The sequence below is a fragment of the Protopterus annectens genome, chromosome 4.part1 (genome assembly GCF_019279795.1).
Source record: "Protopterus annectens isolate FY-2018-M chromosome 4.part1, PAN1.0, whole genome shotgun sequence".
NCBI lineage: Eukaryota > Metazoa > Chordata > Ceratodontiformes > Protopteridae > Protopterus > Protopterus annectens.
Window position 1 is genome coordinate 999,187,331 of NC_056734.1, and position 13,814 is coordinate 999,201,144.

At 39.6% G+C, this 13,814-nt stretch overlaps 1 protein-coding gene across 7 annotated transcripts in view; it reads left to right on the forward strand.

Annotated features, from left to right (window-relative positions):
- RUBCN (rubicon autophagy regulator) overlaps window positions 1-13,814 on the forward strand; it is a 2,564,006-nt gene that overhangs the window by 368,832 nt on the left and 2,181,360 nt on the right. For all 7 annotated transcript variants that reach the window (XM_044070705.1, XM_044070707.1, XM_044070708.1 and 4 more), the window contains exon 4: window positions 10,372-10,531. In XM_044070705.1, the coding sequence (XP_043926640.1) occupies window positions 10,372-10,531 (160 nt within the window). The remainder of the gene's footprint in view (window positions 1-10,371; window positions 10,532-13,814) is intronic.

Genomic DNA, 13,814 nt, shown 5'->3' on the forward strand with positions numbered 1-13,814 from the left:
TATACAACCAGCTTACTGTACATTTTTTATTTTTTATATTTTTTCCCCTAACAGACTTGTTTGTTTTTCAATTGAATTGTACAGGTTATAGGTCACATTAAAGCTGGGAAAAGTTTTGAAATGATTTATTGTGGTCTCATTTTTTATATCACAAAAAACTGGCATTTTATCAGGGGTGTGCACACTTTTTATATCCACTGTATATGAAGCCTTTTCCTATTTTTGTTTACCTGGAAAAGTTGTAATGTGTAACAAACTATTTTTGAAATTCATGTAGTAATGAAATCTGACTTCACTCCAGTAGACTGAGTTCTGATTGATCACTCAAAGACCATGTGCCAACAGGCTACTTTGATTTTTGTCAGTCTGTTCTGAAAATGCATTTCCTCACTAGCTAGTTACCTTGGCTGTCTTTTTGTCATTTAAGTTTGCATTCTCACTTTTTAAGGAAAATCTATTCCAAAAAATGCCCTCCATTGCCATAACAGTCTTCAGCTACATTGATTTCTCTGCAGGAAGTCTGCTTCCTTGCTGGCATCTTGTTGGCGTCAGCAGAGTCCATTAACTTAGCAAGAGGGGAGAATGGCGTATGAGGAGAGGATTTTCAAATTGAGGCACTTTTACTTGTATTTTTGTGTACATTTTCAATTTTAATATTGGTTGTAGTTTGTTGCTTAATCCAGTCTTCAAACTCCCCTGCCCCCATGCATTCTGCAGATTCTTTCATGTGGAAACAAATGTGAAGACTGCTTCTGTTTCACTTTCACAAAAGCATATCACAAGCAACTCAAAGCCCCATAACTCTCAATTGTTTCGGTTTTTGCCTGTCACTGAATGTTACCTATTGTCTCTGTCATGATTTTTGCACAATTCCCCTGATTTTGCTTCATATTTTTACCCTGTCTATCCCTCATAGAACTTTGGATTTTCTAGTAAATCACTGAAGATTACAGTTGAACTCTAATTCTAGATAATAGTTTCATAGTTTAAGATTCATTATGTTTGGAAAATGCATGCCAATGCAAAACCTGTTCCATTCAACAGACAGACTGGACTCTGGCTATGTGCAGTATTAATGTGATATTTACTTATTTAAAAAAAAAAAAAACAGAAGAAAGAGACCCAGGATTCTAGTGCAGGAGATGCAGGAAAGATGCAACTTTGCATCATTAAAGTGACAAGTTTTATGATGCAAGTGCACGAAGTACAGCTCTTGAATGTCAATGGAAAGTCAATGTTTGTGAGCAGGAAATAACAGTAAAATTATACGAAACCTTCAAACCTTACCATTACATTTGTATCCCTTTCCTGTCTAATCTTAATATCAGTAATAATGTAACTATGCAAACTATATTATTTGTTATGAATGACTATCTTTGAATCTCTGGTTTGTAATACGGAGCTTTTCTCCCCAGGCCTTCACTGAAAAAGGACCTGTGTCCAGTCGGACTTTCCCAGTAAACAAATGTAAAATAAGTAAAAAAAAAAAAAAAATAGCCAGTAAATTGGATTTGTAGAGCTTAAAGCCATTTTGTCATCCCAGAAGAGAGAGGCCAAAAAAATGGTGCACACCACTATTGTTACATCCTGTCAAAAAATCTTTTTAAAACTGTGATACATTTTAATAGCTGGATAATTAAAGTCCTTACCATCACAGTAGTCTTTCCAAGCCATATTTTCAAGGTGTTTTAACATACCCTTTAAAATAGGAGAACAGTATATTATTAAATGAACAAACCAAGTGATTTCTAGTTAGAGAGATAGCAATTTGTCTAAATAGCATAACAATGTAGCTTAACATCAAATGACCTAGAAAACTAGTAATTTTGGTATTGGACCAAACAATGATGCTGTTATTTTACAGATGAATCAACTAATGTCTGTATTGAATATTTTTATTAAATTGATGTATGTATGTACAATAATGTAAGTATATATTAGGCAAAGATAAACCACCTAGCGGCTGTCTACTTGACATGAAATACAAAGGAGACACCTTCTCCAAATAAATGTATATTAATGTTTTAATTTAAGAAATCCATTGAGTTTTTGGAGGAGTCAAAAATTTTTGTAAAGAAACAAAAAGGTGTAATGGCCATCGTAGTAATATTTACTAATAATGAGAAGTGTTTGTTATGCATTTTTATCAAGTTTTATTTCAAGAAAGTAATTTTTAAACTAATGTTAAATTGACTGTAGTTGTATGCTGAGCTGTAACTTGCTTACAAAAATTAAATGTTTTTATTACTAAAATAATGGACTAAAAAATCTCAGTATTTTCAGCTGTATTTAGTAGTAATATCTCTGATTTTTCATAATTAATAACCTACAATATTTTGGGCTTGCAAAATAATGGTACTTATTAATTTAATAAACTGTTGAATATTTTTGACTAACATTATATTATCAGTATAAATTGTAATGGGAAAATTGGTGAATGTTGGTTATGTATTGTCTTACATTGATACAGTTTATGTAATAATGGATTAATTACCAAAACAAATATACTGATAATGGATATCCTTGTTTAGCTCCTAAAGAAATCCAAAATAGGAGATGACAATTCATTATTAATTTTAATTATTTCTGACTGCTTATATAAATGTATCATTGTAATGAAGGAATTGGGCACAGAATAATAAGGTAGTACCTTCTAGATGGAATCGTAATAATGTAATCAAATGCCTTTAAAGCGTCCAATCCAATCTGCATTATTTCTTTTACTTATTAAATGTAGATATAAAAAGAGAAAAAATATCAACTCTTGAACTCAACTTGACTGAGTGGAACACATGAATAAATCTTAGCACAAGGAAACCCAATCTGCCACACCTCAAGTAAATTTTAATTTTATCCTGCTTCTTTATATCTTAGTTTTTACTGATGGATGTGATATAGTTACTGGATTGGTTGCAAAGTTTTCAATTAAATGTACAAGTTCTTCTGAAATATAATTTCTGTCCAGTTTGGCCCTGTTGGTGTTTTGTTGAATATGTAAATTATGTGTGTAGGCTGAATTCCTGCTACTGAATCCATGTCTTCCATACCAAATGTTCTATGAATTTTCCGAAATCCATCCTCTGTTATGTTTTCCTTTCTAGGTCTCCTTACTGCAAGTCATGTTGCAGTCCCAACTCATAAGTAATAATCCCTACTGAAAGCATATTATTTTTTCAAAAAAATCTCTTAAGCTGTATAATAGCAGTTTATGGTGAAATATAAATACATGCCAGCATAATCCTCCTCCCGTCAGTAATCCTTTAATACCACAAATCTGCAATTGTCTTTTTTCTCTTTCACTATTGAGCCCTCAGTCAGTCAGCTGCATTTTCCTTTCTCCCTGATACTGTGCTGAATTTTCATTTGGAATTTTTTATTTTTGGTGAATTCACATTATTTTTTTCTACTCTGTGTCTTTTATAACATTATTTGTATCCTACTCATGTTCATGTAAGTCAGTGTACTTTGATTTTTGCGTATACCTGTAAGGCCATTTATGTGCCATGTTAATATTGACAAGCAACCGTTGTGACAAAAAAACTGTTACCACCGCATACTCATGACACTTGTTTTGAATAAGTTTCCAGCTTGCAGTTTACATGTGTATATTAATACTACTGTTTGTCAGGCTGACCTTGTATGTAGTTGCTGTGTCTCATCTCTTTTTGAACCCATCACAAATTTTCTTGGACTTCTCAGTTTAATAAAAGCTTTCAATGCAAGAGTAACTAGTCCGACATGGTAAATGCAGATAAAATGTAGTACGTTTAATGAAAAGGAGGAAAACAAATAAAAACAGCAAAATAAAACACCAGGTAAAACAGGCAAGTGCTTTCACTCCAGTTCTGGGGCTTAAGCAGATCTACTGTGTCTTTATTTGTGGAGTCAGTCTTCACCCATTTGGCTTGATTTTCTTCACTTTTCAGTTTAATAAAAAACACTCAAGAAACAAAAAAGTGACTAGGTTTTCAAAACCAACCCATTCCTGCTTAACTTGCAGTAAACACGGGACTGTATACTCTTTCCATAAAGTCAATTTACCAATTCAAATAGGAGCAGCTGCTCCAAAAATATGGTTATACTCACAGGCATTACCTATTGTAAAGTTAGGGTTAACCATGCTAAAGCACATGCTAGAGCCCACATTCCCATGTACATGGATTATTGCCTCCCTGCTGAAATGGTGGCCTTCTAACTTTAAGTGTTGATACACCAAAAAAAAGACCAAAAATGCAGAAGAGTGAATATTGGACATCACTGTTCTCATGTAAACTTGTTTTTGGCTGGGGTAAATGCCCTACACCCTCCCCAACTTATGTATAGCAATTTCAATATCACCATACCTCTGACAAAAGGGTTGTACAAAATCACCATCTCTGACATAGTGCCATCCGACATTAGTTCTCAGTGCCTCTGTTGAGTAGAGCCACTGGAGTTATCGCCAGGGTGAATTTTCTGTTTCCTATCCACTCATTAAGATTTTTCTTGAAGAGGGTCAGCGAGGTGCTCAGCTTGACATGTATGGGAAGTCTGTTCCATAGCATGGGCAGTCTCTGGATTATGAACATGTCCCTCATAGGTTCATAGGTTCATAGCATATAGGTTCATAGATTAGTACTAAGCTAACTGCCTTTGTGAGCCATTTTAAGCTTAGCCAATTATCCCTTGTGGGGCTCAAACCCAGCACCTTCTGTTTGTAAGGCAAACACCTTAACCATTAGGCCACCCATTAGGCCACCTTCCCAACCCTCCATGTTCTTTTAATTGTGGTAATGAGATTGAGGTCTCTGGAGTGTGTGGTGTGGAGGGATTGGGATTTCATTCGATGTAGCATTTCTAACAGAGCTGGATCAGACATGGCTTTGTAAGTCAAACGGAGATTGCCTCTAAGTAGGCGATATGAGACGGAGAATAGTTGGGTTTTTTTGAGTCTGTGCATCTAGGACAACTGTTTAAGGCCTAGGATCCTCTTTGTGAGGTACTTTTGCAGCCTCTCCAGTTGTTGCAGGTGTCTAGTGAGGTGCATGCCAAATGGGGTATTGTACTCTATGATTGGCCTAATGAGGGAAGAGTAGAGGGAGACAATGACCTCTTTCTTCCTGGATGCAAAACCCTTAGTAATGAGATGTGCCACATAGAAGGACTTTCTGACCACAGTGGCAATGTGGTGATCAAAAGAGAGGTTGCTGTCAGCTTGTGTTCCCAGATCTCTTATATCGCCTTCTGTGTTCAGTGGACTACCATCAATGTGGTAATTCATGGGAACCGTTTTTTCCCAAAGAGGATGATGACACATTTTTTGGCATTGAGCTTAAGGCCATGGTTTTGACACCAGTCGGTGGTCTCAGTGAGGCCATTCTGTAGGATGTCAGCATCACTTGTGGAGTTAATAATAGCTCCCAACTTGCAATCATTTGTGAACTTTGTCAGCCAGAGTCCCTTTGTGTTGGCCTGGACTTCAGAGACATAGATACCAAACAGGAGAGGACCCAGAACTGAACCCTGTGGGACTCTACTAATAACTAGTTGGCAGTCTGACTTGGAGTCAGCTACTTTCACACTGTGGGTTCTATCTGTGAGCCAGTTTGCAACCCACCTAGTGATATAGGGGTTGATGCCTAGATTAGTGAGTTTTTCTATGATTCCTGAGTGGGGAATGGTATCAAAAGCCTTGGCTAGATCAAGGTAGGCTGTATGAACCACCTTGCCTTCATCCACAGCTCTCGTGATTGACTCAAAGAAGAAGACATAGTTGAGCAGGCATGATCTACCCTTCACAAAACCAAACTGTGTGGGATCCAGAGTTTGGAGATTGCCTATATCTTTGTTTATTAGGTCTATGATGATGCGTTCCATAGCTTTGAATATGGGATTCGTCAGGCTAATGGGGCGATAGTTCCCAGCGTCTGTAGTTGCTCCTCCTTTGTGGAGAGGGATGACTGTAGCAGTGCGCCTTTCGGTAGGGACAAAGCCTGAGGTGAGGAAGTGATTGAACAGGGCACACAGGTGAGGTGCCAGTTCACTCTGTAGTTCATGTAGAACACAGCCAGGGATATTGTCAGGTCTCATAGAAGCTGTATTCTTGGCCTTGGACAGTGCTGTTTTAACCTGCACAGCAGTAATACCTGGTGCCTGGCAATCTGCTGGTATTGTGGTCTTCATGATCGTCTTGACCTCCCAACAAGTTTCATGTTCAAGTCCAAAGTACTTCTGATTCTTTTGTTCATCTCTTGTGCTTTTTTTTTTCTGTTGGCTCAAGCAGTTTCCTTTGGGACAATGGAACAGGTTTCACTGATAGTCTGTCTATGGGCTTTGTTATTGTCAGTAGATTGAGAAGCAGAATCACCTTCAGCTGCCGTGTCACTGTTTAATCGGCTAAAGTTTTTTTCTCTCTCCTTAGCGTGTTCTGTAGCTAAAAGGGCTTTTATCTGCCAGGAGAAGCTATATTGAAGATAGCTGGATTTAGCAAATTGAATTTCTCCCCTCTCTACGTACCTTGATTGCTGGGATAAACTCTTGCCTTTAGCCTGGTGTGCAATGAATGGTAATTTTCCTTAGACACTCCGGTGTCCCCATTAGGAGCAGCACTTTCTGCATAGCCTATTTCTTCATTTTCTCTGGTATAGCAAAAAAGTCAGATTTTGTCTGCATGCTCTGTCGCCATGGTCTTGCACTCCACTTTTCTGAAATGGTTCTTCTTGAAAAGCCTTGTGTTCAGACAGTCTTTCCTTCATATCAACCTCTTTTTTGCTGAAGTTTTATCAGTTCATCTGAATAGCTGCTTGAAGCTTTTATTTTTCCATTTTTTTGTCATTTGAGTTTATATATTCCTTCATTGTCTCACTTATTTTATGTAGGTATTAGTACATTTTATTTTTATTTCTGTAAAGCCATCTCATGTACTAAAGCTGAAACTTTAATTGTTTTTTGCTGAACCGCTGCAGGGTTCTACCCAGTCAGAACTACCCCACCCCCTTTTGTGACTGATTTACTTTCTTTCTGTCTTTCTTCTACATTTCTTCTTTGCTGGCATCCATGCAGAATAGTTACTGTCCAGTAACTTAATTTTGCCCTGATTTGTAATTGTTAATCGCTTAAAACAACTGCCCAATTTTAACACTGCTTCTCAGTGTGCAGCCATCTTGGAAGTCCAGATAGGAGGGTGCATGTCAAATGCACTTAAAAATGTTGGACTAGTTAGGCTTATTGTCTCCTTTGTGAATTAAGTTCCATGATTCCTTTACTAACTTGCGGTAGAGGAAGACAGGGAGTGTTAATGAATCAGTACACTATATCAGTCCCAGTCCCAGTGAAGGAGAAGGATAAAACTATCAGAGATTAAAGAAATGGGGGAGTCCAGAATGGTTATACTGATGGGTAACTTCAGTCTGGTAAGAGCAGACTGTTATTTCAAGCTCCAGTATTGAGAGGGAAAGGAAGTTGATTGAGGACTTTGAGTATGGTGATTTCAACCAAGATATACAAGAATGTTCAGAAAGGGTGGATGTGATTCTGTCCATGGTGAAGGGTGTTGATGTCCAGGTGAAATTTCCAGTAGGCAACCATGATGATCATGCGACTTTGTGGTTTAAAGTAGGGGATAATGATCAGAATATAGCAGAGAAAGAATGTTTAGCATTTTGGAGAGTAGATTATGCTGACTTCAGGAAAGAAGGACAAACAACTGTTTAAGGCTTCGGGATAGATTAATGGAATAAGGCTATGCAGCCTGGTAATGGATGGTCTATAGGGTATGAGCAAGTTTTTCAGGAGGAAGGTAGTGATTTGGCAAACAATCAGACATACTTAGAGTAGAAGGGAAAGGGGTACAGATGTGAAAGAGGCAAAATATAACATAAGCAAAAGGTCTCCAAAGGTACAGCTTGAAAAAAGAGTTGGTAAAATGGGGAGAAGAATTTTTTTTGGTGTGTAGCAAAAAGGAGGAAAGGTGAGACAGTCTTATCCAGGCTGATAAAAAAATGGATGGAAGATCATTGAAGATGAGAAAAACAGAAATATTGAGTAAGTACTTTATTCATCCTGAGGAAATTTAGGGAAAGGTTGCCACACTTAGAGAGTGAAAGAGCAGAATGGGAAGAGCAGTGGACAGCCACTAGAATAGTGAAGGAGGAGGAGGTGACGAAGGAAGTGGCAGTCCCTGGTGAGGGATAAAACACAGGGACCAGGGTTCAACCTTCTTGCTTAGCTGGTAATACAGTTAATGTGTTTGCAGATCATTTGATGGAGATTTTCAACAGACCACTATCTAATGCATAATTCCTTGAGGACTGGAAGATGGACAGTGTGGTACCCTTCTGCAGTGAGGGGAAGCAGGGTGAACTCTTGGAAACTGTAGGCCTATTCACTTAACAACAATGGAGAGAAGGGCTGCTTCCTTTCTTAGGGGGAGTAGTCTCATATTCTCTATCAGCAGTAACAAGCCATAAGGAAGTTGAATCCTGATGTTTTTGAGAGCTTGACAGAGGAATACTAGTAAATAGGCTGTGGACCTTGCCCTGTTCAGGTAGTTGCTTAGAAAGCAGGATTCAGTGAGATTTGAAACAAAAAAATTGCTGCTTGGCTGAATGGTAAAACACAAGACATTATGGCATGAGAAATCATGTCAGGAGAATCATGACTGCTATATTACTACTTGGGCTGATTGTGGATCCTGTACTATTTGCAGTGTTGTGATGTATCCTTGAGCACAAGATGGAGGCTCAGACTTTGTACTGATGGCACTGTGATAGATGCAGCAGTAGAGGATGAGAGGTCTGATGTTTTTTTTAAAGACTAACCACATGGACAGAAAGGTTGCATTTGAGGTTCATTGCAGAAGAAGGCACTTGGGCCAGAGTAATAGTGGTGTGAGCTATCTGCTGGGGGAGTTTTGCTGATGGTAGTGTCAGTCAATAGATCTGGAAGTGTTGGTCACGCCTGCATTATCAAAAAGAGTACAGTGAGATGGCTCTGGCAGCAGTCGACAAAATGCTGATATATATATATATATATATCCTCAGTGGCACAGTTTCGGGATGTAAAGAGGTTGCGCTGTCATTCTACCAGACCTTCATCTGACCACATGTTTAATGTGGCATGCTGTTCTAGAATCTGTGCAAGGAGATAGATATCAGGTGACTGTTGGTAGAAGTGCAGAGAGAAACTTATTAGAAAAGTATAATGAATGGAGGTGAAAGGATATGACTGGAGGAGCTAGAGCAGCTTTTTCATTAGAGACCTGAAGAGGAAGGAAGAACGTGATATGGGGAGATGTTCATGTTAGCAATATGTGAAAGGGTTATCCTCAACAAGAGACATGAGGGGAAGAAGTAGAATAGGCAATAGCTTGTCCAGACCATCTGTGCTCTAAATTTTGCACGAGTACTTCTTGGAGAATGTTTTTGATTGCAAAAATGGATAGTGGAGTGGATATCCACAAAGGGATTCAATAGAGAATGAAGAGATGAGAAGTTGTGAGGGTGATGGTAGGGTGGAGGAAGGTTGAAATTTATATATCTGTCTGTATATATATATATATATATATATATATATATATATATATATATATATTATATATATATATATATATATATATATATATATATATATATATATATATATATATATGTGTGTGTGTGTGTATTCGGACTATCACAAAATGTAATGATTGGTAACTGGTTTCTTCTTTCACATGGTCCTGCTTTGAAGAATGTAATTTATGAAGTGCCATTGAGGGGTAAACTTGGCACATGACCCATGCAGTATGAGAGCAGGTGAAGACTGGCCCACACAGTGAAATAGATGATATGGACTGAGTCTGTTAGGCTGTTTTAACTTGCCTTTTTTTTCTAGAGCTTCCAGTGGTATTTAAAGGTTTGATTTACTTATTTTATAAACTAAAAAAATAGTCACAAGGATAAATGCCAAATGCTTGTGTCTTCTGTGAGTTTAAAAGTAAATGGCTTATTTTTTTATTTCCATTAAAATCGGGATTCATTTAGCTTTATATTTCCTTCTGTATTGGAATTGTTTATATCAATTTAGGTGGTATTGAAATTTTCTGTTCTGAGAAAGGCATATGAGGTGCCTTATGTTTTGATATTTTTGTATGTGTATATTCTACCTTCCAGGTTAAATTTTCATTGCCTTAAGATTGTTGTATTAAGCTATGAAGTATTGTAAACTTAAGTAATAGCCAAATATGTTTGACCATTTTGATATGGTAGTTATAACTTGTGTACTACCAAGTTTCACTTTCCTGTTGAACTGCAGGCAGTGTATTGGAAGCTTTATATAAACCAATCAGTTCTGATGGGTCTATAAAGTAAAGTTTTGACTGTTACATTTCACTGCTATGTCTTTCATTTTTAGTTTATGCATCTGGACGGAAGCAACAGACTTAAACACATTCCTGAGAGTGAAAGAGAAAAAGCCGAGTACTGGCTTCTGCACAGTCTACAGTTCCACTCCCTGTCTGCACAGCTGAAGCCGCTTCTCGCTAACAAGCAATATATCAGGAAATTCTACAAAGGTGAGTCATCTGAGAGGTGATACTGAGGAGGTGATGGGGCCATTTGCTAATTATGACATGTAGAACATTGATGTGCTGTGAAAGCCCTACCTATTCTTTCCTTTTCAAATGTTTGATTGTTGTATTTGCACATCTCGAGGTGAGAATCTGGTACTACTAGGCAACTGGAAACTATGCTAGTCTTGTGATGGTCCCATCCTTATAAGTAGTTGGCTTAGTGGTTAAGGTCTTTGCTTCCCATGCACAAGGTGCAAGGTTTGATCGTGACCTCTGACCAATGCCTGTTTGGAGTTTGCATGTTCTCCCTGTGTCTCCATGGGGTTTCTCCCATGTCTGAAAAACATGTTGAATGTTTCCATCTCATACTCACCAATGAATGGAGCTGTGGGCAGCAGCACAGATTCTACATGGTGCCCTGTAGGGGGAAGAGTTGTACAGACCAACTGCTTTGGGCATCTACTGTGGTGCACATTTTCCTCAAGATAGGAGAACACAGATCACAGACTGGGCATGGTGGTAGGGTTAGCCACTTGATGGTGTAAAATATGGCTGTAGGTGATTCAGTCATGTTGACTAATGTCGCCAAAAATGGGCATGGGTAGTTACCGGTGATAAGTGGATTGAGGACCTGACCTACTCTGACCCACACCAGGGATCCTTGCTAATAGTGGGAGGGGTATATGTGCCCTTATTGGCCAGTGTGTGCCCGCCATAAAGCCCAGCACCCCTGGATCAATAAGCTACTGGCTGGCCGGTGTCTAGTTGGGTTGCCTGGGATAGCTCTGAGCGAAAGCTGGATGTAAAACCAACCAACCTACCAACATGGACTGAGAATTGCTAAGCTTAATGTAGGTTCACTGACAGGACGCAGCTTAGAAGTGGATGACTTGATGATACAGAGGAGGCCGGACATCCTATATATCCAAGAGATGAGATGGAAGGGCAGTGCAGTAAAGCCAGCTTGGCTTGGGATCCAGAGTCTACTACTCCGGTGGAGGGCAGGCTAAAAATGGTATAGGAACTGTGGTGAGAGAGAGGCTTCAGAAGGCAGTAAGGGATATCATCAGAATTAATGACAGCCTCATGGCAGTCAGACTCCAGTGTAATGAGATTATGAATACTGCCCTATCCCCACAGCAGGGTTGTGATGATGAGGAAAAGAGTCCATTCAGACAGGAGTTGCAAGACCTACTAGATAAAGCAGGAGAACGTGTGAATTGGTGTTGATAATGGGTGACTTGAATGCATATATCGGGACAGACAGAACAGGATATGAGGGACTGTTTGTGTCCACATGGGTGGGGCAACAAGAATAAAGAATGAGATGCCATTATAGACTTCTGTATGGCAAATGGCTTTGATAGTAACCAACACAGAGTTCAGAAAGAAAGAAAGACGGTAACAAGATCACATACAAGAGTAGTCAACATGCAACTCAAGTAGACTTCCTCCTAGCAAGGAAAAAGCACTGGGGTAGAATCCATGATTGCAAAGTCATCCCCAGTGAAACAGTCTGCCCACAGCATAAACCACTAGTTGCTACAATCAGCTGCAGGCAGTGGTCAGAGAAGGCTCTAAGGTCAACAGAGACCAGGCTGAAGACCTGGAAGTTGACAGGAGAGAAAGTACAGTAGTTCAAAGAATTACTCAGGGCACTAGCATCCCAAGAAGAGGAGGAAATAGGTGGAGTTGAACAAGAATGGCAGCACCTAAAAACAGCAGGTGTTAGGACTGCAGAAAAGATATGTGGCCGAACCAGGTATGGAAATAAGGTACATAAGAAAAGCTGGCGGTGGAATGCAGAAGTCCAGGAAGTCATCAAAAGAAAGAGGGAGAACAGGAAGATGTGGGATATAGAAAAAAACCGGCCAGGCTAGGAAGGACTGTTGGTTGCAATATCAAAGAGTAAGGCATCAGAGGCACTGTACCAACTTCTGGAAAGTGACTCAGTAAGGGACACAAAGAAACTATTTCAGGTTGCAAGGCAAAGCCAAAAATATAAAGAAGATAGTCAGACACCCTTCATAAGGGATGCCAGCAGCAACCTGCTCATCAATCCACAGGGCATCAAAGGCAGATGGAAGGAGTATTTCCAGCAGCTTCTGAATGAAGAAAACCCCACAGAAGCTGTACTGCCCCAGAAACAGCCTACAGTGAGAGAAGAAGAGGAGCCCACCTTAGAAGAAGTAAGAACAGCACTAAGGAAGATGAGGTCAGGGAAAGCAGCAGGCTCAGATGAGGTCACAGCAGGTATGATAAAGATGCTGGGTGAGATGGGGTAAAAATGGCTCCTGAGGGTACTAATAGCAGTGTGGAGAGAAAGGCGTATCTCAGATGACTGGAGAATAAGGATACCCGTGTCAGTGTACAAGAACAAAGGGAACATCCACAACTGTGAGCAGTACAGAAGCATCAAACTCCTATCACATTGCATGAAAGTTCTGGACAGGGTGATTGATAAACGGATACGCAGAGTAGTAGAATGTAAGATGGGGAGATGAGCAGTTTGGATTCAGATTGGGATGCAGCACAATTGACCCAATATTTGCACCGAGACAGATACTTGTGAAGAAGATAGAGATGAGGAGAGAGTTAAACTGGGCATTCCTAGACTTGGAGAAAGCGTATCACAAGGTCCCAAGAAAGCTGATCTGGGCAGTACTGCAGTGGTTTGAAGTCCCAGAAACATTGGTAGAATTAGTGCAGGCTATGTACAAGGACCCAATGACTCAAATACAAACAGTGTTTGGCCTCACAGAGGGGTTCCCAGTGGGAGTGAGTGTACATCAGGGTTCAGTTCTGAGCCCACTGCTGTTCATACTGGTGATGGACTACGTTAGCAAGCAGGTTGGAAGGGAGGGATCAACAAAGCTGCTGTATGCAGATGATGTGGCAGTGCAGGCAGACTCTGAGCTAGAACATCAGCAAAGGATAGGAGAATGGAATGCAAATCTGAAGGCACATGGGATGAAGGTAAGCACAGATAGGATGGTGATAATGGCAGCAAATCAGAAGAAGCTGAGAATAGAGAGAGAAGGGAAAATGGTGGAACAGGTAAACAGCTTCAGGTATCTGGGAGGAGTAGTTGAGGACAAGGGTAGTCTGAATGAAGAGATCAAAGGTAGAATCAGAGGGGCTGCAGCCAACTGGCATAGAGTATCAGGTGTAGTCTATGACAGAAGAATGCCAAAGAAGCTGAAAAGCAAGGTGTACAAGACAGTGGTGCGACCAGTACTACTGTATGGTACAGAAACCTGGACAGTAAAGGCAGAACAGTTGAAGA